Source organism: Odocoileus virginianus, chromosome 1, assembly GCF_023699985.2.
Source record: "Odocoileus virginianus isolate 20LAN1187 ecotype Illinois chromosome 1, Ovbor_1.2, whole genome shotgun sequence".
Taxonomy (NCBI): Eukaryota; Metazoa; Chordata; class Mammalia; order Artiodactyla; family Cervidae; genus Odocoileus; species Odocoileus virginianus.
Window position 1 is genome coordinate 69,860,630 of NC_069674.1, and position 26,998 is coordinate 69,887,627.

A 26,998-nucleotide genomic window follows, 5' to 3' on the forward strand; every position below is an offset into this window, starting at 1 on the left:
TCGAGGAGAAAATGGCAATCCACTGCAATCTTCTTGCCTGGAAAATTCCATGGACAGAGGAGCTTAGCTAGCATAGTCCATGGAGTCACAAAGAGTTGGACACTACTGAGCAACTAATACACACACATAAACAGATCAGGGAAAATTGAAACGTAATGCCCCAAACAAGCTGATTTGACCTGAGGAATCTGGACAATGCTTAGGAATTAGAAGCAATATGCCCCTTTGGAGGTATGGTTGCAGGGCAAGATTGAAATTGGTGAAAGGAGCATTTAGTCTGTTCAGATCTCTCTGTGACTCTTCTTGACAGAAACTAGAGGAGTTTGAACTATAGACAGCACTATAGAAGCTGAGTTTTGTTTCTCTTATTGTTAAAAACCGTTTTACTTAGCTTACACTTCTGAATTGCAGACATTGTTTTACTGTCTTTGCTGCTCCTGCTAAAAAAAAAAAAAGCACTTGCTGTGAATCTGTTATTCCTGTGTTGTTCTTGTTTTCTCTGGGTGCTTTCAGGTTCTCTTTTCCTTTTGCTTTAGTGTTCTTTGAGTCTCACTGTGATATATCTGGGATTGAATTTCTTTTTACTTGGCATTAATTTGCTTCCTATTTGGAATAATGATGCCTTTTTAATTCTGGTAAAGTCTTAGTCATTAACTTTTCAAATATTGCCTCTCCTCCATTCTCTCCTGGAATAGGAGATGGCAACCCACTCTAGTAACCTTACCTGGAAAATCCCATGGACAAAGGCGTCTGGTGTGCTACAGTCATGAGGTCACAGAGAGTCAGACATGACGGAGCATGCACAAACACACACAAGTTTCCATTCTCTCTAGCATGTCTTGCTGAGACTCTAAAGTATCAGTGTCAGTCTAATTCTACATTTTCTATTTTTGCTGACCTGTGCACATAATGTCCTGCTTCCTGAGTATTTTATTAGTTTTGGTTGTTGGCTTAATCTAAATGTTGGCATTCTTGAGGCCTGAGGTGTGTTCCTTTAGGCAAGTTTTACGTCTGCTTCTATGCAAGCACTTAGAAACACCAATAACTTGGGATCATTTTAAATTTAGTTCTATGCCTGGGTGCTTTCAGACCACAAAGATACTGTGAATTCTGCCTCCACATCAGAATTATCTCTGGCTTCTAGTTAAAAGTCTCAAGAAAGACTTTTCTCCTCCATTCACACAGAGCTAGAGTTTGGCAGGCAAATTTCCTTATCAAATCCATTTGCTTGGCATGCAAAGACTTTTCTAATTCGCCCTTTCACTGAGACCTCTCTGCTATAGGGAGATCATTGATTCTGTACCCTCTTTCTTATGCGTGTAGATGCTTTGGGTCATAAAGGATTATTAGGAGAAGGGAGTACTTCTGGCTGAGGTAGTGAGGGAAGGATTTGTAGTAGGGCTTGCATTTTGAGTGGGCACTCAAGAATGGTGAGGATTAGATAATCAGAGATGGACAGAGATGATACTCTGACTGAAGAAATACCAAGAAGTACAGGTGAGAAAGTATAGGATTTATAAATGACATAATGAAATACAGTTGGCTGTAGTATATGGTGAGTTTGAGAGAAAAGTCAGTTGAGGCCAGATTGTGGAAGAATTTCCTCACTCGGCAGTTAAGGGAAGAAAGCTCATCTTATTCTCTGTATCTCAGTACTTGGTGGTAATTGGTGCGTGTTTATTGCACAAATGAATAAATTGGATGAATGAATGAATGAAGAAAATCAAAGAATGAAAGTAGAGCTAAGAGATTTTAGGCCTTACTCTTTAGACAGAAAATTATTTAAGAGTGTTGAGGAGAGAGATACATGAATGCTGATCAGAGAGAACTGTGAAAGAGCTTGCACTTTAGACCATCCTTGTGAAATGAATGGATTTGTACAAGTCTAGGAAGATAGACTTGATGGGGAGGGAACTGTATAAGCGAAGACATTGTGAAGGTGCGTTTAGTTCTAGGTGAATGATAGTTCGATATTCTTATAGATTTGATTTTTGAAGTAGCCTCTTGTCTTTGGTTCATGTCATGTTAAAATCTGAACTAATTTACTGAAATCTGTATACACTTAGTAGTTCCTTTGTATTTTTGTTGCCTCTCCTCTGGAAATTTTATTGAATGCTTACTTTATGCTAAGCATTCTGCCAGAGGCTATAGACAAAGTGGAGAACGAAAGAACCATTGTCTCTGCTCTCATGAAGCTTTCAATTTAATCAAGGGATCAAACATTAAAAGCAAACCATATGATGCTCAATTCTATTTCCTTATTTAAAGGAGATTTGATTTAATCTTAAAAAAAAAAGCAAACCATACAAATAATTATCATTAACAGTTGTTTTAAATCTGTTGTGTTTCTTCACTTGTATTTTTCTCTGTACCTTCATTTTTTTAAGATGTACTCATTTTTCTAAGATTTTACTTTTCAATTCAACTAATGCATGTATGTGATACCAGGTTATTTGCCAGTTAGTTTATATGGAAAAGCAACATTTTTCCTTTCCTCATTCATAGTTCTGTTCCCCTCAATTAAACTTCTTTTCATTGCTCCTAGTTTTAGTTTTCTGGTATAAATATCTGTAACTCCAGGTTTATGTTCCAGGCTCTATTTTTCTTAATTTGACTTGATACCAGTTTTGATTCCATTTTATCTTCCTCAAACATTTATTTTATTTGGTTTTGTTTTTCACCTGTTTCTTCTCTTTGTACAGATCTTCATTCTCTAATGAGCTATGGTGAATCTGTGGTGAGGTATTTCTCACACTTAGACTTTCTCTAGGTGGGAAGCCAATTTGTGTTTATAGAACCCAAAATCAGTTCTGTGAAGAAGATAAATGTCATATTCCCTAAAGGGCACTGGAACACTTTAATTTTAAATTGGAAATGTGTGGGAATGTGTTTTCTAATCATAAAATAAGTGAAAATTAGAAAAGTATTGGTGGCATTTTGCAGTGTGATTCTCAGCTTGAATTGCCTCCTACTTTACTCCCAACACTTCAGGAATTTGATAATTTTTACTATTTTCAAGTCACTTCTGTGTTAATGAGGACAGGGACACCAGTTCCATTTAGATAGCTCAACTTTTACCTTTATTTTTTTCTTTCTTCCCTCTAACATAATTTCATTCATTATCCTTTCATCCATTCATTTTTTAAACTAACAATCCCAAGTGCTAGGGATGAAAAAGGTAAATAAAACATCTGTTTTCGAGGCATTTGTGTGGAAAAGAAAAAATGTAAATAAGTATATAATGATAATAATAATAAAAGTTGTTGAGCACCGTAAGCCAAACACTGTAGACTCTGTGTATGATCTTACTTAATTCTCAAAATGAGTTAATGAATGTATTTACTATCATTATCCTCATTTTCTAGATGATTAAGTTGAATATTAAAGAGAAATTTAGTAACTTGCCTGAGATTATATAGTTAATATCGTTAGCACCAGCATCCAGTTCCTGGGCTTTCTGAATCCAAAACCTACTGTGATGTTTGACATACTATTCTAGCACTCATACAATTGACAAATGATTATTATCTTGGATTTTTAAAGACTCATACAAACAAATGAGAAAAAGGCAAAGGTCCAGTAAATAAATGGGTAAGTGATACAAAAAGGAACTTGAAGTGTCTTATAAACATGACACAGTTACCACCCTCATTGACTAATGAAAGAAATGCAACTTTTAAATATACAATTTATTATTTATTTACTTACTTATTTTTGGCTGCAATAGGTCTTCTTTGCTGCGTGTGTGATTTCTGTAATCTCAGTGAGCAGGAGCCACTTTATAGCTGCAGTGCATGGGTTTATCATTGCAGTGGCTTCTCTTGTTGTGGAACATAGGCTCTAGGGTGCCCAGGCTTAAGTAGTTGAGGCACAAGGGCTTAGTTACCCTGTGGCATGAGACATGTTCCCTGACCAGGGATCGAACCCGTACCCCCTGCATTGGCAGACGGGTTCTTAACCAGTGGACCACCAAGGAAGTCCCAAGAATTGCAACTTTAAGCAACACTGGGATATTATTTTATATTCTTAATATTAGCAAAACTAAAAAAGAGTCTTTACCACTCCAAGTGTTGGGTGATGGTGTGGAAAAATAAGAGCCTATAAATCCTGCAGTTTGATCATATCAAAGTCAATATTTGAATGTGCTTTACATTGATCAGGATAGGCTGGGTAGTTCTGTAGTGACAAACTCTGACCCTCATTGGCACCTAAAGCTGGTGCTCTGTGACGTGGACAGGGTGGGGAGGGAGGTAGGAAAGGGGTTCAGGATGGAGGGGACACATGTGTACCTTTTTCCAATTCGTATTGATGTGTGGCAAAAACTATCATTATATTGTAAAGTAATTACCCTCCAATTGAATAAACTGAAAAAAAAAAAAAAAAGGAATACTAGAGTGGGTTGCCATTTTCTTCTCCAGGGACTCTTCCTGACCCATGGTTTGGACCCTCATCTGCATTGGCAGGCAGATTCTTTGCCACTGAGCCACCAGGGAAGCCCACATATATAGTAGTAGTTTTAAAATTGTCATGAAAATGATAAAAATAGCAAATTCTGGAGAACAGTTCCTTCTCAAGAGGGAAGGGAGAATGAGATAAGGAAGGGGTGCAGGGGTCTTCAGTTTGTAGCATGATCGAATGCTTTTTTTGTACAAATTGCATAATATTTGGATGTGGTTGAAATTGGGTGGTGGGTACACTGGTATATTTTCTAAATGTTTGAAGTATTTAACAAGAAAAGAATATAAACTTTAAGACCTGGAAAATGATTTCTAAACTATCTTTTAGATATCAGTAGCTGGTATAAATTACTTTTTTGTAATTCTGAGTAGGTTTTTTTTTTTTACTTATTCTTTTAAAGAAATGGTTAACCATGCATGTAAATAAAGCTTCCCATTTATTTGCCCTTGCTCATATAGAGTACTTAAATTCTTACAAGCTACTAAAATTATCTGATAGAATTATCTAATCTAATCTAATTATCTATAGACTCTTGAGCACTGCAGTTTTCCAGTAAGAAATAATTGTACTATTGACTCTGTAAACAAGTATGCACATTTTACAGTCTTAAAATTTTTTAATAAATTTTACATTGTTTCAAACTGATAGCTTATTCACATCCTATGAAACACTGCATTCATTTTCTAAGCTTGTATTTACTACAACTCATCTTTTTAGAACAGTTAATGTTGAACAAATACATTTTTCAGGAAGTGGCAAAAGAGGAGTGGTGAGGAGTTAGTAGTAAATTATAGTCTAGGGGTTAGGGCCTAGACCCTACTTTTGATTGTCTTGACAAATGACTTGGCTAAATCACTTAATATCTGGTTACAGCAGCAAAATAGGGGTGATGTTTGGAACTACACTGGATGACTTGTGAATTCTTTAATGTTTGTTGATGCTAAGTCAGAACATCTTGAAGACAGCGTTGAAAAATAAATCATTATCATGCAAGGTAAAATTTTAACTTGGAGACTGCCAGTTAGATTTCTTAGCCTCCGTGGGGAACTGTGTACAGTAAAATTATGTTGTTATTGGGAATTTATAATACAGAAAGCAAGTCTTCTGCTGTAAGAGGAAATCCATGTTCTTTTTTCTTACAGACAAGCAATCATCTCCTCGGACCAAAACCATTTCCATTAGACAGATTATTAGCAATATTATATAGTATTGTGGACAGCAGAGTTGCTCCAACAGCAAATATCTTCTCCCAGGTAAGCTTAATGATAGGCTGTTATATATTTTCTTTATCTTTATGGAATTCTTCAGGTAGTGTGTCAGTAGAGTTCCAGACATTTAGATATTTGGTCTGCATATCTTACTACTATAAAATGAACAATGTCCTTGGTAAGTAATTGAAATTCAAAATATACAGTCTTTGAGGGTATCATTGAATTTACACATACTTAAGGTATAACTGATGACAGAAACAGCTTGCTGTTTCTAGGCTTTTTTTTTAATAAATTTAATAATGATTATCTTGCTGATTAAAAAATGACTTCGATTGTTGATTATAATAGAAATGTAATGAACAAGTTTAAGAAATGTATTTTTAAGAAAATGATCTATAATAGTCTTATTCATCATATGTATACTTTGCAAGTTGACAATATGCATTTTTATGAAAAGTGATAGTTTCCAAAATGATTAAGTTCTCAAACTTTTCACTAGATGGCAGCAGTAGCATAAAAATAGGAAACATGACGTGTATAAAGTAGTTAAGCTTCTTTTTTTTTTTAATAACGTTGAATAAAAACCTATTAATTGAAAATATAGTCACAGACCTCTCCTGTGGCTCAGTGGTAAAGAATCCACCTGCCAATGCAGGAAACAGGTTCAGTCCCTGGTCCGGATAGACCCTTTATGCTCCGGAACAACTAAGCGCGCATGCCACAGCTATTGAGCCTGTGCTCTGGAGCCTGGGAGCCGCAGCTGCTGAGCCCATGAACTGCAGCTGCTGAAGCCTGCACCGTAGGGCCATGCTCTGCAATCAGAGAAGCCGCTGTAATGCGAAGCCTGCACGCTGTAACTGTAGAGTAGCCCCCAGTTGGTGTATCTAGAGAAAAGCCCGCACGGCAGCAAAGACCCAGCACAGCCAAAAATAAATAAAATAATTTAAAAAAATACATAGTCACAGTAGATCTCTTAAATGGTTCAGAAAAACAATACTTAGCACATGGTGTGAATGGATAGGAGAAAAGACAAAATGATGGCACTAGTATTTATGGAAAAGCAGTGTCACCTCAGAGGTTTCAGTTAGCATTTTGTTTTATGTATATGTTTTTAGGTTGAAAACATGTAAATAACAGCATTTACATTTCAATTTACTGCATATAAATATGGCTCGTGAATAGATGTTAGATTTTATAATCTAATGCATGATGGTAACCTTTAATGCTTCATTTAAAGAAGTCTGGTGACCAAAAATAGGTATATATTCTCACTGTGCTCAGCACACTGATAATTTTTATGTCAGTCAGCTTTATAGAAAATTATATATACATTTATTACATTTTTGGTTTAAGTTATATAAATAGCCAGATGGGTAGGTGTATGGTTGCCCTAATGTTGATAATTTTAAAAATCTAATTCAGTTTTAATATGTATTACAGGAATTTTTTATGATATATATGTTGATTATACATATAAATGCTTTGTCTGAAATTAGTTTTTAGTCAAATTGTACATTTTATTAATAGCTTTCTACATATAATACTTGATGATCTTTATTGTAAGAAATTTAGCCTCAAGAGGTGAAATGACTTTCTCATTATGACTAAGTGAGTAAATCTTCAAGAATTAAAGCCTAGAGAAGTGAAGTACAGTGCTTCTAAACAGAGCAGAAAGATGTTTGCATCATGTATGATTATTAATACTTCGTAGGTGCCCCAAAATTACTTTTGTGGGAGACACATATAAGGATGATAAATGGTAGTTTCTTTCTTTCAGAGACCTTATATTTTAGGGGGATAAAAAAACATGTACATAAAAGTAGTATTGTAAGGCCGTGAGTGAATGTTAGATGGTACTGCTGCAACGTTTACAGTCAAAAGAGGTCACTTCTGGATTGGACAAGAGGAGAGAACTTGAAGGCCTCACAGTAAAGGCAAAAAATGGAGCTAGGCTCATGAGGAGGATTTTTTTTTTTAATACTGCTATTTCTAATTTATATAAATGATATGTGTTTGTTGTACAAAAATGGGTAAATAAAAAAGGAAAAATAATAATAGAATTAGCTGACGCCTTATATCCAATGAATAGGATTTATAGAACTTTTAAGAGGGAGGACAATATGACCAAAGTGTGGGACTAGGAGAAAAAAACAAGACACACTTGTGTGAGGCGAACGTGATAACCATTACACTAGAGAAATGTGGCCTGTAAGACACACATTTGTGAAGTGTCACACCCGATGAGTTGAAAATAAGTGGGATTATATAGTAGCCCCACTACTAAAATTACAGCTATTTTAGTTGTGATTTTAGTTGTGATGTAGTAGTAATTTTAGTTGTGACATCGTAGTAAGTAATACTGCCACTACCACACGTCACACCTTACACGTTTACCTAACATTGGTAGAGCATTTCCTAGCAGCAGATGTAGGTTTATAGGGATGGACAATCAAAACAATGATAGGCTGCTGATTTAGGGATCTATTAGCTACTCTGAGACTTTTATAGATGAACAATGTCACCGGTCTTTGTTTTCAGTAATGTCTATAATGTTGTACTTAAGCAATTTAGCACAAAATCTATCTTTGTGTTTTAATGAAGCAAAATTCTTTTCAACTTTAACGACCTCAGCCTTTTCATTCTTTATCTCTTCTAGTTAGCAGTTATCAAAATGATAAATTTTGTATATTTAAAACATTGCTTTAAATGAATTTATGTTTATTTGATGAAAAATCATTTAGGACTTGATCTCAGTGATTCCATTTGGGATACAAAGGTTGGAGGAGATGGTACAAAGGAATAGATATCCGTAGGTTCTGCATCCATAGTGTCAGCCAACCACAGATTGAAAATACTCGGGTTGGGGGGGGGTCGGAATCTAGAAAATTCCCAAAAGCAAAACTTGAATTTGCTTTACTGGCAACTATTTACATAGCATTTACAACTATTTAATATCATTTACATTGTAATAGGTACTAAAGATAACCTCAAAAAGGTTTAAAGTGTGTGGGAGGATGTAACTAGGTTATACACAAACACTATGCTCTTTTAAATATGGTACTTGCGCATCCTCAGGTTTTGGTATGGAGAGCTGGCCAGTGGTGTCCTGGAACCAATCCCCAGGATGTTGAAGGGTGACTGTATAACTAATTCTAGGAAGTTTATGTTTACTTTTGTTCGGTCAATAGAATAAGAAAATTAAAAAATACTGTCTTTAAGAACAAAATGTGGCAGAAATTGCATCCAAAAGAAAGGTACGTCTCCCATGTACCTTGTATTTTTTTCCTCCCCATTTTCTCTCACTGACTTCTTTTTCCTCCTTTTACTTATCCATCAAAACTATACTGTTTGCCCATAGGAATGACAATTTGTCTTTAACTTTTAAGTGCAAAACAAAACTAGGACATTTGTATTGGAAGTACTTATTTGATATGAACACTAGATGGCAGTATTGTTGCATTGTAGCTGTAAGATGAGCAGGAAAATCTAGTTTTTACTTGTTAATATTGTCTTTGATATTTAGAGAGAGCTGTTTGTTAATTTGATACATTGGTTTATTTGAAGAAAAAAAATCCTGAAGATATTTACTATTACATGAGCACAGTCACACTTATACTCTTTCATTAAAATGTAAATAAAAATGGTAAGGAATTGTGTTGCATGAATATTTTCTACTGAAAACTAAATTGCTTTTTATTGATTATCATATGTCTGTATGAGATAGTAAAATATTATTTTTCTATTCATTTTGTCTGCCTATAACTGTTTTAAGGATTTGTTTTGTAGTAATTATTTTAGGTTATGCTTTTAATTTATCTTTTTAAATCTTTTGTCTTTTTTTTAATCTTGAAGAAAAAAATGAAAATTTGTTTGGAAGCTTGAATGATTTATTTCACTGTTTTGATATTTCTGTGTCTTCTCTTATTCAACCTTGCCCACTCCCTCCATAATCTTACAGTTAGGTGAAAGCAGTAAAAGTATGGTTCTTTAAGATTGTCAGATATATCACTTACTTTAAAATATTAAGCCATATAAAAAAAATAAAATAAAATATTAAGCCATATCACTTTATCTTTTCCCAGAGGATAGAATTGCTGAAGAATTTATTTCTGAAATTATTGATACAGGTTTCTAAAACTAAATTAAAAGGAAAATTATCTTTAAAAAATTAGGGACATTCAATTACACATATACTTATATCACATTATTATTGATCTTATTTAATCAGTTAGCATTTTGAAAAATTACTTTTGAACGTAGTTACTGTAATTTCTGCAGTTTGGGAGTTTTAAAATAATAACTTGTTTCTTTAATTAATTATAAGGAACAGTGCACTGTGAATTAATTTCTAGAAATAACTGGAAGATAAAAGCATAATTTTTGTTTAGTTATACATAGTTTACTAAGAAAAATTTTAAGTTAAAATATCCTTATAAATTTATTTTCATTTCACAGAGTATAAATAAGGAGCATTTTGGAGCCAAGTGTAGTAATGCGTAGTATATTTTTTCAAAAATATGCATTTCCATTTCTATTTTCTTTTGAACTCACATGTTACTGTATATTGGAATACTTTTGCACTTATCAGTTCAGTTCAGTCACTCAGTCCTGTCCAACTCTTTGCAACCCATGGACTGTAGCACACCAGGCTGTTGGTCCATCACCAACTCCTGGAGCTCACTCAAACTCATGTCCATTGAGTGGGGGATGCCATCCAACCATCTCATCCTCTGTCGTCCCCTTCTCCTCCTGTCTTCAGTCTTTCCCAGCAGCAGGGTCTTTTCCAATGAGTCAGTTCTTCACATCAGATGGCCATAGTATTGAAGTTTCAGCTTCAGCATCAGTCCTTCCGATGGATATTCAGGACTAATTCCCTTTAGGATGGACTGGTTGGATCTCCTTGCTATCCAAGGACTCTCAAGAGTCTTCTTCAACAACACATTTCAAAAGCATCAGTTCTTGGGCGCTCAGCTTTCTTTATAGTCCAGCTCTCACATCCATACATGACTGCTGGAAAAACCATAGCTTTGACTAGATGGATCTTTGTTGGCAAAGTAACGTGTCTGCTTATGCTGTCTAGGTTGGTCATAGCTTTTTTTCTAAGGAGCAAGTGTCTTTAAATTTCATGGCTGCAGTCACCATCTGCAGTGACTTTGGAGCCCAAAAAAATAAAGGCTTTCACTGTTTCCCTATCTATTTGCCATGAAGTGATGGGACCAGATGCCAGGATCTTAGTTTTTTGAATGTTGAGTTTTAAGCCAACTTTCCCACTCTCCTCTTTCACTTTCATTAACAGGCTCTTTAATTTCTTGTTGCTTTCTGCCATAAGGGTGGTGTCATCTGCATATCTGAGGTTATTGATATTTCTCCCAGCAATCTTGATTCCATCATGTGCTTCATCCAGTCCAGCATTTCTCATGATGTACTCTGCATATAAGTTAAATAAGCAGGGTGACAATATACAGTCTTGACGTACTCCTTTTCCTATTTGGAACTAGTCTGTTGTTCCATGTCCAGTTCTAACTGTTGCTTCTTGACCTGCATGTAGATTTCTCAAGAGGCAGGTAGGTGGTGTGGAATTCCCATCTCTCGAAGAATTTTCCAGTTTCTTGTGATCCACACAGTCAAAGGCTTTGGCGTAGTCTGTAAAGCAGAAGTTGATGTTTTTCTGGAACTCTCTTGCTTTTTCTGTGATCCAATGGCCGTTGACAATTTAATCTGTTTCCTCTGCCTTTTCTAAATCCAGCTTGAAAATATGAAAATTCACGGTTCATGTACTGTTGAAGCCTGGGTTGGAGAATTTTGAGCATTACTTTGCTAGCGTGTGAAATGAGTGCAGTCATGCAGTAGTTTGAGCATTCTTTGGCATTGCCTTTGGGATTGGAATAAAAACTGACCTTTTCCAGTTCTGTGGCCACTGCTGACTTTTCTAAATTTGCTGACATACTGAGTGCAGCATTTTCACAGCACCATCTTTTAGGATTTGAAATAGCTCAACTGGAATTCCATCACCTCCACTAGCTTTGTTCATAGTGATGCTTTCTAAGGCCCACTTGACTTTGTGTTCCAGGTGTGAGTGATCACACCATCATGATTATCTGGGTCATGAAGATCTTTTTTGTATAGTTCTTCTGTGTATTCTTGCCACCTTTCCTTAATATCTTCTGTTTCTGTTAGGTCCATACCACTTCTGTCCTTTATTGAGCCCATCTTTGCATGAAATATGCTCTTGATATCTCTTAATTTTCTTGAAGAGATTGCTAGTCTTTTCCATTCTATTGTTTTCCTCTATTTCTTTGCTTTGGTCACTGAGGAAGGGTTTCTTATCTCTCCTTGCTATTCTTTGAAACTCTGCATTCAGATGGGAATATCTCTCCATCTCTCCTTTGCCTTTTGCGTTTTTCTTTTCTCAGCTATTTGTCAGGCCTTCTCAGACAACCATTTTGCCTTTTTGCATTTCTTTTTCTTGGGGATGGTCTTGATCACTGCCTCTTGTACAATGTCATGTTTGGACTTAGGTTTAGTTGTAAATCAGCTTGATTTTTTCCCACAAGTATTGCATTAATTGTGGTAGCATTTAGTTATTAACCATCTGTATTTTGCTCATTTACATTCTGGTTTATTGATATAGGACATATTTAAGCTATTTTGGTAAATTTGAAATGAATTTATCATTAATCAGAAAGCAAAATGATTTAATTATTTTATGTATGGAGAGTTTTTGAAGCAGGTGCTTCATCTCTAATTTACCATAACTGTAGGACTTTTTTTTGCTAATAATTGTAGGTAAGGTTGCATTTATTTATTCAACCAAAAACCAATGTTTGGCATTTTTCTTCAATTATAGGTAGATGTATAGAACATATATAATTTTTCATTTCAGTGATGGGATTTTGACCATATTTATTTGATTAAAAATGTTTAGATATAATTTAATTCAAATTTCAAAGTCAATATTTGATCTTTTTTCACTAGTTGAAATTAAAATTTTCTTTCTCTGCTTAAAATTTTATTTAACAGATATTTTTTGAAGGGCTTATTATGTTTCACACTCTGTGTTATATAAAGAGATGACAGAAGTCAAGCAAATGCGGTGCTTGCCCTCAAGGACCTTATAATCAGCCTGTGGCTTCCTCTGCCATTCATTAGTATCGTGTGCAACTGCCAAATTATATCAGAGTTAATGGTGTTTATGTATTTTTACTGGGAGGGCATTCATACTGAAGGAACTGATACTTAAAGCGAGTATGTTGCAGGAATGGGGATCCCTCCAGGCCTTGAAAGGAGGCTCTTGTCTAACACCTAACACTCGGAAATGAATTGTCCAAGGAGACACACATGCTGACAAATGACAAAGCAAGAGACTATTGGGAAGGGGCACCCAGGCAGAGAGCAGTAGAGTAAGGGAACCCAGGAGAACTGCTCTGCCACATGCTCAGTTTCTTGTTTTATGATAAATGAGATTAGTTTCCTGGCTGTCTTTGGTCAGTCTTTCTGACTCAGGGTCTTTCCTGTTGGTGCACACATTGGTCAGCCAAGGTGGATGCCAGCAAGAATAAATCTGGGAGGTGGTAGGACGCGTGGTATCTCCTTTTGACCTTTCCCGAACTCTCCGGTTGATAGTTGCGTGTTCCTTACCAGAACCTCCTGTCCTCAAATAACTCGGGCAAATAGTTATATGGTGCCTGGCGAGGATAGGTGGTTTCAGTCAGTGTGTTTCCCCGAACAAATATATTAAAACAGGATTTTTTTCACTTCAGTAGTCCCTGCTGTTTCATAATACAGATCTTTAAATATCTTCTTCCAAGTTAAATAGCAAACCTATTTGTTGAATGTTTCCTTCTAACAGTCCTTGAACTTAGTGATATGCAGCATGATTGTTTGATACCTATGTCATACCTATCTCTTAAAAGTTGAAACTCGTTAAATTAGGGACAATAAATACTCTGTTGTGCATAGCATATTATAAACTAAGTGGCGTTTCTTCAAGTTACATGGCTGTATTTCAAATACTTTGTGATTAAACGTTATGCTCATTATGTTACTTCTTTATATGCAATATTTCAAGCTATATTTGTAGATTTTTAACCAAAATCACTTTAATCAAACTCATAGACTTATAAAACCTTTTTACCTTAAAAGTTAGTATATTATATAATACTATAATTGTTCGGCTTATATTTTTTAAAAAGTAGTTATATTTATCAAGTGCTAACCATAGAACATCAGAAATCATAGATAATAAAATACTATCCATTGCATATATTGGTTAGATAAGAATTTGAACTTGGTAAATATAAAATGTAATGTCCTACAATTTAGATATATAAGATATTCATATAAAATGATGTAAGTATGAGAATTACTTTTATAGAAAATGAAGTTGGTGAACAAAAGGGACAGTTTTACTAAAAACAAATTCCCTGGTTACTGGAGTATTAGAAAATGTGAAAAGCTGTTCTTTGTGATTTCTCTGTGTTTCATTTGACTTGTACTAACATTCTAGTGTCTCTATAATATACAGCTGAAATGCTTGATGCCATTAAGGTTAATTATGTAAATCATAGAAAATATCCTGAATGGTAGCATTTTCTAATAATCTTACTATTTTTTTTCTTAGCCACAACTGAAATTGTGAGGCATTCCATTCCAAAGATAGTGCTAGAGTCTTACTTAATGCCTACTTTGTTGATGAATAGGTCAGCAGGAGTGCTGTTTGACCGAGGCAGGCTCTTCTCTAGCAGTGACGAGCCTTACCATCTTGAAGCTCTGTCTCCACCGGGCGGTAAATTAGATTCTGAAGTCTCCTGATACTCTTGGTGTAGATGTGTTACCATTCTGCCTGTCAGACTGCTCTGCTCTAAGTGCTGATTTCAGGAGACTTTTTAAGAACGGTTTGGGGATGCTTCATATTTGGAAAGAGTAAAGTTGAACTGTGGTTGGTTTTCACTAGCTGCTCTATTGTTTTAAGGAATACTGATTTTACCAAGTATTAGTAGTGTTACCAAGGATAATAAAAAGCACAGGAATATTTTACTATGTTGCCCAGGGATAAAATCTTTCTTATTTTCATTTATAAAAGGATGGTGTTTACACCTACTTTTCTCCTACCTTCCCTAAATCTGGTGTTGAATTTCTTCAGTGTAACCACTTTGCCTTCTATGAATATATCAGCCCAGCAATAGGCATTTTTACTGAACTCCAGAAAAATGGAACCATTGCTTAAGGGTGACATGTAAAATACTGCCTAAGGGATAGAAAAATTGTATAAATTATGCTTTTAACTGTTAAAAAGAGTACTGTCTTGGAACCTTATTCTTTGTAGGCAGTATTTTATAACTACTTTTCTAATAAATATACCAAATGTATACCCTTTATTCGCATTTTTTAGGGGGAAATGTGTTTAATACCAATAAATTTTATGTGACTTTCAATGTTTTGCTAAAAACGGACAAAATTTTATACAAATATGGGCTTATACATGTCTATTCAAGTAAACCTATTAATATAGAGACTGTATAGGCAAATGCATACCTTCGATAGAGCTTTATGACTAGATTATTTTAATGAGGACAGGAGTTTTAATAAGAGCAGTTTAGGAGTTAAATGATTGAAAAAAATCTACATTATGGAAATATGTGCTATAAAATGCTCTGTAAAAAGTTGATTAAAAGAAATGTTGATGCTTAAGGGGATTTCCAATGAAAAATTGTCTTGACTCCTTGTCAGCTCACAACTGATCAGAGTCCTTTGAAGGATATTGGCCTCATCTACCTATTAGTAGATATTTTTCATGAGCTTGTGCTGCACCAAGTCCGTTTGAGAAACTAGGGTCTTTAGTCCCAAGTCACCTCTAGAACCTAAGGTGCTCCCTCACTTTGGCCATTCTAAATAGTGGTGGAGAGTTGAATTTCCAACAGTTAGGAATAAGAAAGGGAACTAGTTTTACCTAGGACTGTCTAATTTATTCCCTTTGCTTCAAATGCTACGTGTATGCTAACTTTTGAGTTCTGAATTTCTAGTCCTTTTCCTCTAGCTCTGGACCCAGATTGCCAACAGCACAGTCATACCTGAATGTGCCATATTTATCAACACTTGATATATCCAAAGCCAAATTATTCCCTAAATAATGTCCTAACTGGTCTTCCTGATAGTGCCATCTTCAAATTTGTTTTGCATACAATCATCAGAAAAAAAATCTTTGAAAAGTAAATAAGCTTTTATGTTTGTGGTTTTTTAGTGAGTTGCATTATCTGTGGAACCAAGACTACATTCCATAACATTTCTTGTAAGGCCCTCCACAGGCTGGCAGTATTTTCAGCCACTTTTATTCACCTTGTACACCATTCACTGTAAGCTCCTTCTTCTCTGAAAGCACACCCGTTTCTCTTGTTGTGCTGTTACATGTGCTGTCCTCCAGCCCTGTTGAGCTCTCTTTGATGCTTATGGTCCACATCCCCCACAGTGCCATTTCTTAATGAATTCACATTTTGCCTCCTTTCCTACTTATTAGTCACTACCTTTTCTAAAGTCGGGTAATTGGATTTATACATATCACTAGCATAGCAGTCATAGTGTGTTATTGCCATTGTATTATTGTCTCCCCTGATACCTTAAATTCTTTGTGGGCATAAACTTTGTCTTTATTTTTCTCTTTTGCACAGTGCCTTGAACATGGGATTCATTCATTGAAAGAATGACTTCCCATTCTTGTAAGCATGAAGTTAAGGCCTTCTGGATACTAAAGATTTGCAGTCATTTATGTACTACAAAGGTCCAGAGATTAGAGATGCTATCTTTAGTTCCTCTAAGTAAAAACATTCATGGCACTTTTTATTTGAGTGTTTTTGAAGAGTAACAATCCACTCCCTGCCTAAAAAAAAAAATACAAATTCAAAGTGATTTTAAGTGGAATTAGCTTTGAAAATATTTCCCTCCCTTCCATTATAGCATTCACCATCTCTACTTTTTATTTGTAAAAAATGTCAGTTGAACTCTTGATATATGCCATATGTTCATGAATTATCACATTACTTGAAATCAAATCAAATGTGTTTCTTTTTGGGTTGTGTGGAACTCACACACCGATATATATCATGTTTTTTAATTTAAATAATTTAATGTTTCAGATTGTAAAGCTTCTCCAAAACAAGCAGGTTAGGATGTTTCACAAATCAATTAACATATATACCAACCTATGAAAGTATAAAAATAATGAGCATGTTAAAATTTAATTACAGTTGTAAATTGATTTCCTTTTGTTGGCAGAAAGAACATAGTTTATTAGCCCAGGAACAGGTTCACACTGTTTTAACATCAAGTACTTCCAGCTGAAGCTTGTTAGTGACTGCCTCTCAGATTAAAGGGAAAAAACCCTCCCTGTGGTACATGAACTCCTATTGTTAAGACATAAATAATCAGCTCATCTCCTACATGGATGAGAACAAAGAACATGATAGTACACAGAGCAAAGATTAACTTAGCAAATATTGTATAACCCCGTTAAAGATGTAAATTTTAAAACATCTTATGTTTAAGGAGATTTTTATTTTTCTTTATGAATGCCTCAGTCATGACATAGGCGCTAGTCAGAGGGAGGAAAAATAACTTTGGCTTTTGAATTAGGTAGGTGCATTATTTTATACTAAAGTAAAATCCTTTAATTAGTGTCAGTATGCTACATATATATGTATATGTGTGTATATGGGTATATGAGTATAAAGGCTAAGGAAATACTATTTTTTTTTTATAGGAGTATTTATTTTCAGATATTTAGTTTCGTTTATTTTTAAGCCAATGACTAAAAACCAGAATTTACATTTTGAGGAAAAAAACCAGTGAAAATATGCCTTAAACTTACAGGTAAAGGGACTGACTTTTTGTACAGCTTTCTTTTTAAACTTTATTCTGTACTTCTAGTCCAGAATCTAAATCCTCACTTTGGAAAAAAAATGCATTTTCTCGGCTAATTTTTATTCAATTGAATTTCACTCATTTGAATTTGAGCTTGATACAGTAGACAACAAAAACAGCTGTGGAGAACAGTGTATATTCCCGTAAAATCTGAAAATTGTTGGCAAAGAAATACGTCTTCATAGGGGATAGAAACCAAGAAGGGGAGTAATAATTTCCCCACAGAAATATAAATTTACTCAAGCAATTCAATATTTCTTGAAAACAATGATTCTCAAGTGTTTCAGGCAAGATCAGTAAAAATTTTTGATGTTTAATCCTAACTTTTATTCAATTGTTGCATATTTTGTATGATTTATAGTCATTTTTTTGTAGGTTATCTTTAATCCACAAATGTACAGGAAATTTTTTATAGCAAATTTTGCTTTGGGATACCATTTCCAGTGTTGTCTAATAATTTCAGATTTTCAGAAATTGTGCTTTTTCCTCCACCCTAATTTATCTTTTAAAAATTAGGCCTTAGAATCAATAATTTTATGTGGAATATAATATTTAGTTTTCATTTATGAAAGGTTTGCCCATCATCTGTTGTTATTTAGTCAACTGAGTTGTGTCCAGCTCTTTGCGAACCCATGAACTGTAGCCTGCCAGGTTCCTCTGTCCATGGGATTCTCCTGGCAAGAATACCAGAGTGGGTTGCCGTTCCCTTCTCCAGGGGATCTTCCTGACCCAGGGATTGAACCCGCATCTCCTGCTTGGCAAGCAGGCAGATTCTTTACTACAGAGCCACCTAAGAAGCCCATTACACACCATTAGGTTAATAAATGGCACATTAATATTACTTTGGTGACATCAGACCTCTCATGTTTGATAATTTTGTTCACAGGATTGTTGATTGTTGATTCTTTTTTTTCAGTTCTATAATTGATTGTTGATTCTTAAGGCTATTACCTATATCCCTGGGGCAGAATTTTTGCCTGTATTGAGATGTTTCTTTATCTTTTTTATTACAATTTCATTTGCATTTTTCCCTCTTTTATCTGCAGTGTCTTTGCTGCCAAGTCTCTAACCTTCAGCAGACTCAAGGTATCCCCCTTCATTGTGGAATGCTTTCCGAGTTGTCATTCTACTCACTTTTCCTTATTGTTGCCTTCTGTAAAGCTTTCCTTAGTCTTTTTACAATGATGTCTTCCCTATATTCTGCATCTCCTTTTGGAATAGTGTAAGGAATATAAGCTTTGAAAATTCAGGTTGTATTCAAATCCCGTATAGTTTTTACTACTATTAGCTCAGTGACCTTGAATATTTATTAACCTCTCTGAAGTTGTTTCCTGTTCTGGAAATAAGCTTTATTTATAGTACCTGACTTATGGCTGGGCTCTTTTGAGGACTAAAGGAGTTAAAGTGCCCAGTACACTGCTTGTATCTATAGTCTGTAGATGCAGATCTGTTGATGTCTATATCTAATCTATAGAGCCTGGACTTAATAGCAAGTTCCAATCCCTCTACCATGAATTACCCATGGTCACTAATATTAAGTAGTTTCCCATACATCTTATTTCTCTTCTCTCAAGTTTTGTCCATATTCTCTGCCAGATCCTGAGAAGAGTGAATGCCAATTACATAATGTGTAATTCTCAGGAATTTTGAAGAGCAGTAGAAGAAAAGATAAAAGCACTGAACTGGGCTCTTTACTACAGTCATAGTCTTGACAGACTACCTTCTAAAATTAATAAATACCCCAAGTGAGGCACTATTTTGGCTAAACAACTTTTAATACATTAATTATTCTTCGGATTACATACCTAATTTAAAATGTGTTGTTACAACTCTAAAATATTTTGTAGTAGACCTCTTGCATGGTACATACATTATATTCTTTTTCATTAGGACTTTTGCATTTTTAATTTGAAACATGTCCAACATATTAATTAGTTTGGGGTGACTGAGTAGGGGCTGATAAAGCGTGTCATCCTTTTATGATGTCTTGTTTTCACATCTGTGAAACAAGGCATTGATCTCCCAAGATTTCCAGTCCTGATGGGCTGGCTCTCAATTTTATTTCATAATAATTTTTACATTGGAACACTTTAGTATTTATTGTTTAAAGTGCATTTGTTTTCTGTAGACCTCAAACAAAAGCAAAATTTTCACCATTTAAAACAATAGAAATAAAAAAGTAGAATTTGGGAAAATTTGGAACACTGAAGATGGGATTTACATAATAGCAGTTTTGCTATAATCCTCCTGTGCTTTAGAGTAAGTGATAAGTTGTATTAGCCACAGGTTTGGAGCAACTTTGTGATGTCTTTATGGGCTCACAGCATGAAACCAACAGCTACAAATTCTTGTGGCTGAACCACAAGTTGCAGCTAATTATCAAACTTTAAATAGGAATATCTGTAATCTATAAACTTAAAAACCCATATAACCTCACCCCAGTGGCATATTAATATTGAAATAATTAATATTCTTAAACTTGCCCACTTTGAGCAGTATTTTATCAAGTAGTTTTTTTAAATCCCTGTAAATAAAGGTCACAAATATTTTTATTTCTGTGAGTAGATTTAAGTATCTGCTTCATAGGTTCTTAAGTTATTTTGAGACAAAATGCATTCTAGCAGTTTATAAGTTCTCAAAGCCATCTATATTTTGTGTATTTTATCAGTGTAGTTAATTTTTAAATAAAAATATTTTGAGTTGCTATGGATTTATGTTCAGTTGTAAAAAAAAAAAAGGGCTCTTTCTTGCTGTATGCCCTTTTCTCAGTTTCACAACCAGTAAATTGATATTGATGTGATCTGCTGATCTTAATTAAATTTTCCACTTTTCCATTTATTCATTTTTGTGTATGTCTGTGCATATTGGTTATTTGAAATTTTATTGTATGTGTAAGTTTGTGTATCCCTCCATAGTCAGTATTCCAGTTCTGTAATCACAAGGACCCCTCCTTTTATAACCACACTCACCTCTCTCTTGCCTATTCCCCCAGTCCCTGGAAACCACTAATCTCCACCTTCCAAAATTTTGTCGTTTCAAAAATTTGTATAAACAAATTCATACAGTATTTAACATTTGAGATTGGCCTTTTGTCATTCGGCATAAATTCCTTTGAGAGTCATCGAAATTGTTGCATGTACCAATAGTTCATTCTTTTTTTGCTGCTGAGTTGTATTCCATAATATGAAATACATAGCTTGTTTAAATCTTCACCCTTTGAAGGCTCTCTGCGTTCTTTCCAGTTTTTGGCTGTCACAAGTAAAACTACTATGAATGCTTATGTACAGGTTTTTTTGTGAACATGCACAAAAGATGCAGCTACTGTTAATATGGTAATTGCACATTTAATTTCATAAGTGGTATCAATGTTTTACTACCTCCAATGAAATATGATAACCTTACTTCTTTCTAAGTTCTTTTAACCTCCTGCTTTTTAAATATTGTTTTGAGGATCAGGTGATAATCAGTTTTTAATCAAATATGAGTTAGAAAACTCATGAGATAGTCTGCTTTATCCATATTTCTTCTCTTTCTGTTGTTCTTTATTCCTTTTTCATGCTCAGGGTTCCTTCTTTTATTATTTCCTTTTTGTTTAAAAAACTCCATTTAGGCATGTTTCCAAAGATAGGTCTGCTACTTACCGATTCTTTAGTTTTACCTCATTTGAGGATGTCTTTATTTCCACTTTATTCATGAGGGATAGTTTTGCCAAATATAGAACTTAGAGTTGCCAATTCTTTTGGCGTGGACTCCTGGTCAGTCCTGGAGAGAAATAAGCCTGCCTGAGTAGCTTTCTGTTCTGGATTAGGGGTCATTAGATGCTGAGCCTACATCACCTTGTGCAGTTGCTGCAGTCATAGGACTTCCTGTATCTACATTATTCCTCCAGTCCTGGAAGTAGTCTGCCTTCCTCTTTCTGCCTTTCAGAGTCCTTTGGTAAGGTTATTCCCATGGTTTATAGTTGTGCTTAGCTGGAAAGAACTGTAAATATGAATCTAAGCCATGTTATCTGGTCCAGAAGTCCTCCTATATTTTTTTAAAATGTGTTTTCTTCTGGCTTGGCTAGTTGTTAGTATTTCTTTATGAAACATGTTCTAGGTTTATTTAAAGCTCAGTTGGATGAGAAGTTTTCTGTAAATTATACAGTGCTAAAAAGGATTTCAAAATATTAAAATATATTTTGCCAGTATGTAGAGAGCTTTGCCCCAACAAAGATTAAATCCTTCTAAGACATCAATTTTATCGACTACAAAATACTCCTTACTTGTTGCAACTAAAACACTTCCTTCATTTGGAGCCTTAACAACAGTAATGGCTCTTGGGTGTCTATTTTCTGTGTTACTAAATCCTTGGCTGCTGCAACAGATGGGCAAGACCGATCCCACTTCTGTCTTATGTTTGCACATGCTCACATACAAAACTGAGTCTGGTCCTGAGTACCCTTACTAGTCTACAGGCTTTTGCCATATTCCTGTTGATTATATCAAAATACTTAGACATTAATGCCAGCCTGCAGACAGCAGGACATCATCATTTTGTCATGAGCACTTAATGTTGGGAAAGGAAGTAAATCAATATTTTCCATGATTCTATTTGTCTTTGACCTGGAAAAGGAAATTACAACCTATTCCAGTATTCTTGCCTGTAGAATTCCATGGACAGAGGAGCCTGGTGGGCTACAGTCCATGGAATCGCAAAGAGTCGGACATGACTGAGCTACTTTCACTCACTCATTCATCTTTGAATGTGCAGTACCTAGACCAAGTCCTCAAGAGTTTCATAGATATGCAGTGGGAAATAAAATTAAAGATTCAGTAATGGAGAGAAAGCTAGGTATTCTTGTTCAGTTCAGTTCAGTTGCTCAGTCGTGTCCGACTCTCTGTGACCCCATGAACCGCAGCACACCAGGCCTCCCTGTCCATCTCCAACTCCCGGAGTTCACCCAAACCCATGTCCTTTGAGTCGATGATGCCATCCAACTATCTCATCCTCTGTCGGCCCCTTCTCCTCCTGCCCTCAATCTTTCCCAGCATCAGGGTCTTTTCCATTGAGTCAGCTCTTCTCATCAGGTGGCCAAAGTATTGGAGTTTCAGCTTCATTAGTCCTTCCAATGAACACCTAGGACTTATCTCCTTCAGGATGGACTGGTTGGATCCCCTTGCAGTCCAAGGGACTCTCCAGAGTCTTCTCCAGCACCACAGTTCAAAAGCATCAGTTCTTCGGCGCTCAGCTTTCTTTATAGTCCCCAACTCTCATATCCATACATGACCACTGGAAAAACCACAGCCTTGACTAGATGGACCTTTATTGGTAAAGTAATGTCCTTGCTTTTTCATATGCTGTCTAGGTTGGTCTCATATTTTCCTTCCAAGGGGTAAACGTCTTTTAATTTCATTGCTGCAGTCACCATCTGCAATGATTTTGGAGCCCAGAAAAATAAAGTCAGCCACTGTTTCCACTGTTTCCCCATCTATTTGCCATGAAGTGATGGGACCAGATGCCATGATCTTAGTCTTCTGAATGTTGAGCTTTAAGCCAACTTTTTCACTCTCCTCTTTCACTTTCATCAAGAGGCTCTTTAGTTCTTCTCTTTCTGTCATAAGGGTGGTGTCATCTGCATATCTGAGGTTATTGATATTTCTCCTGGCAACCTTGTTCCAGCTTGTGCTTCCTCCAGCCCAGCATTTCTCATGATGTACTCTGCATATAAGTTAAATAAGTAGGGTGACAGTATACACATATAGAAATAATTTTCCAAAAGTTTCATATATTTTTCCAGAATTTTTCATCTAGGCATAAATTAATATCTTTGAGATTCAAAATGTCGACCCTATGTGGTTGTTCAGTTGCTCAGTCGTGTCCAACTCTTTTGACCCCATGGACTGCAGCACATCAGGGTTCCCTCTCCTTCACCACCTCCTAGAGCTTGCTCAGACTCATGTCCTTTGAGTCAGTGAGCCATCCAACCATCTCGTCCTCTGTCGTCCCCTTCTCTTCCTGCCTTCACTCTTTCCTAGCATCGGTATTTTCTAATGAGTTGGCTATTCGCGTCAGGTGGCCAAAGTATTGGAGCTTCAGTTTCAGCATCAGTCTTTAATCTTTCAACTTAATTTTTTCAGTTTACTCTAGCATCATTTTCATAAACTATCAAAGTACTTTTAAGTTGTTGGTATTTACATATGTAAATATTTATGTAATGTTCTCCTAAGTTATGTATTTGTCTGTTGTTTCTGTTCATATGGTAAGTTCAAGGAATTAAAAGACTCTGAAATTAGTTTTTTTTAATGTGAGAAATCACATTATAATTTGTTTCATTTTAGATTTTTGTGTGTATTAGCATCTCCTATATCAGACCCTATCCATGTTCCCCTGCCAAATTGAGCAGTCATCTTACTAATATTTTGGAAATACCTTTTGACTGCTATATTTTAAAGTGGTATTGTATGCTTTGTACAATTATTGTGATTAATGTATCCATGGAATCTTGGTAGAACTGATTCAAGGGACTATCTGTTCCAATGTAATTGCCTTTGATAATTGTAGCTAATACAGTAAAAGTAATAAAACAGTGAGATACCTGAAAATATTCTTGAAATTCTAACTTAACTAAAGACAGATTTTGTGTTTATGGAAAAATGGGAGAGTAAATTTAGCCTATAATTTGGATTAAAGAGTTGAATTAAATATGTGAGAGTATTTGAATCACAGAAAAGTAGAAGTTATAACAAATAATATAAGGAAATGCCAGTGGGAGAATAAAATGTGAGTAATGTTTTCTATATTAAAGGAAAAAGAAGTACTAAAGAAACTTATTTTAATAATAAAGGGAGATTAATATTTCAAATGTTAAAGGGTTTAAAAGACATTTTAAAAGGGATTCAAATATCTATTACTAACCTACTTTAGCAAATGAATCCCTTGTAAAAACAAAAATAGAAAGGAATGAAGTTAATGAAGATATTTTGCCATAGGAGATAATATTAACTCTTCTATATAGCCTCCCATTTATTGCAATTTCAGACCTACTTTCTCATTATTATTCCTACCTGTTTCTAAACTGGAAAGGATAATGAGTTTGTCTTAACTTTTAGCAGTACTCACTTTCCCCCAAAGATCCTATTATTCCTTGATTGCCCATCTTATTTTGTGTCTCACCCCTTCGTAGTAAGGGTCTCAGACCACTCATCTTGTGAGAGATGGGAGCTTTGTGACTGAATTTTGTCATTACTAAGTGAGCCCTTCTTTAAATCTCTTTTTAATTCTCTTTTGTCTGTGTTAATATACCTTTGTTGTTTTAGTTTGCTTCATGTATCTCATTCTGTCCTTTAACTGTTAACCTTTCCATATTCTTCTATTTTGTTGTATCTCTTCTAAAGAGTATATAGTTGAATTTATTTTTCAGTCACTTAATCTTTGACTTTTATTTGCAACATTTAGCTAACTTTTAATATAATTTCTAATGTAATTTTGTTGATATCTTGTTTTATTCTTTCTATTTGTCTTACCTACCTTTTGTTTCTTTTTCTTAGTTTTAGATTTTTATAATTCAGGTTTCCTTACTTCTGTTCTCTTAGTTGTTGCTTTAAATATTATAACATTTATACTTATCCAAGGCAAAATTTATTGATTTACCATCATATTTACCGGTTTCCTCATTCCTTCTTGAATTTCAGACCTTCCAACTTGTATTCCTTTATTTTCCCCTGGAGGTGTATTTTAGGAATTTCTTTAAGTGAGTAGGAATATTTTGGTGGCACACCATTGTTTTTAGTTTGGAAATATGCCTTTTATTTCATCCCCAGTTTTAAGAGATTGGTTTCTTGGGGGCATACATTTCTGAGTTAACAATTATTTTCTTCAGTATGTTACAAAATATAGTTCCACTATTTTATGTCTTTCATTGTTGTTCTTAAGACAGTTGTCAGTTCAATTGCTAGTCCTGTAAAGATAATCTGATTTTCCTTTTCTAGCTACTTTTAAGAGCTTTTTATCTTTGATATTCTGTACTTCCACTGTGGCATGTCTAGGTATTGATTTCTTTTTATTTTCCCTGTTGAATTTATTTAGCTCTTCAGTTCTATGATTTGGTGTTCTTCATCTTTTTGAAAGAATTTTCGTCCATTATCTTTTCAGATATTACTTCTGCCCCTTTTTTTGGTCTCTTTTTCCTTCCAGAAATTTGATTAGAAGTATGTTAGATTTTCTCATTTTGTCTTTTCTATTTTTTTTAGCCTCTTTAGTTAGCATTCTGTATCATTTTTTCAGAACTACCAACATATTCCTTAATTTTCCCTACATCTGGGTTTAATGTGCCATATAATTTTTAATTATATTTTTTATGCAGCTTTTTTGTCAGTTCATTTTTTTATCCACTTCATTTCCTGGTGAAAGTGACACATTGAGCATTTTTTCCAAAGGGATTAATATATGTGCCCATTACTTTTCTTGATCTGTTCGGAAGTATTTTTTTTTAATTGAAATATAGTTGATTCATAATGTTATGTTAGTTTCAGGTATACAACATGGCAATTTTATATTTTTTAGATTGTTCTCCATTTAAAGTTTTTACAAAAAATTGGCTATATTTCTTATGCTGTGCAATAATCCTTGTAGTTTATTTATTTTATTCCTAGTAGGTTTTACTTTTTCATTCCCTACTCTTGTCTCGCCCCCACCTTCCCTCTCTCCACTCATAATTGATAGTTTGTTGTGAATCTTTATAAAATCTCATACAGATACATCTTTTTAACATTTATTTTTGGCTGCCGTGGGCCTTTGTTGCTGCCAGGGAGCTTTCTGTAGTTGTGCCAGCTGGGGCTCCTCTCCAGTTGCCGTGTGTGGACTGCTCACTGTGGTGGCTTCTCTTGTTGAGGAGCTTGGGCTCCAGGGCACACAGGCTTTAGCAGTTGCTGTGCGTGGGCTCAGCGGTTGCAGCTTACAGGCTTAGCTGTACTGTGGTATGTGGGGTCTTCCTGGACCAGAGATTGAACTGGTGTCCCCTTCATTGCAAAGTGGATTCTTAGCCAGTAGACTACCAGGAAAGCCCATACAGATGTTTTTAATCTTAGGTAGTTTTATCTTTTATTTTCTAAATAAGTTAAGCATGGCATATAATTCAGAAAGCTATAGGAAATATATGAAACAATTTTCAAATAAAATACAGTGAGTTTTAAGTAAATTAATGGGTTATTAGAAAAGAAACCTATTCATTAAATTTGAGATTGAAAAGTGCTAATAGATACTAATAATAGGTAATAGATAATAGATAATAGTAATATAAATAGTAGCTCATATTATTGAGTACTGTGTTTCAGGCACTGTGTTAAGTTGCTTTACAGATGACCTCATTTAATGGGCACAATACTATTTCATACATTTTTAACAACCAACTTAATTTTTTTGTTTCATTTAACTCT

The 26,998-nt window shown here is 34.9% G+C and overlaps 1 protein-coding gene across 3 annotated transcripts in view; it reads left to right on the plus strand.

Moving 5' to 3' along the window:
• ORC5 (origin recognition complex subunit 5) overlaps positions 1–26,998 on the plus strand; it is a 71,217-nt gene that overhangs the window by 33,610 nt on the left and 10,609 nt on the right. For all 3 annotated transcript variants that reach the window (XM_070469600.1, XM_020906663.2, XM_070469590.1), the window contains exon 12: positions 5,601–5,711. In XM_070469600.1, coding sequence (XP_070325701.1) covers positions 5,601–5,711 — 111 coding nt within the window. The remainder of the gene's footprint in view (positions 1–5,600; positions 5,712–26,998) is intronic.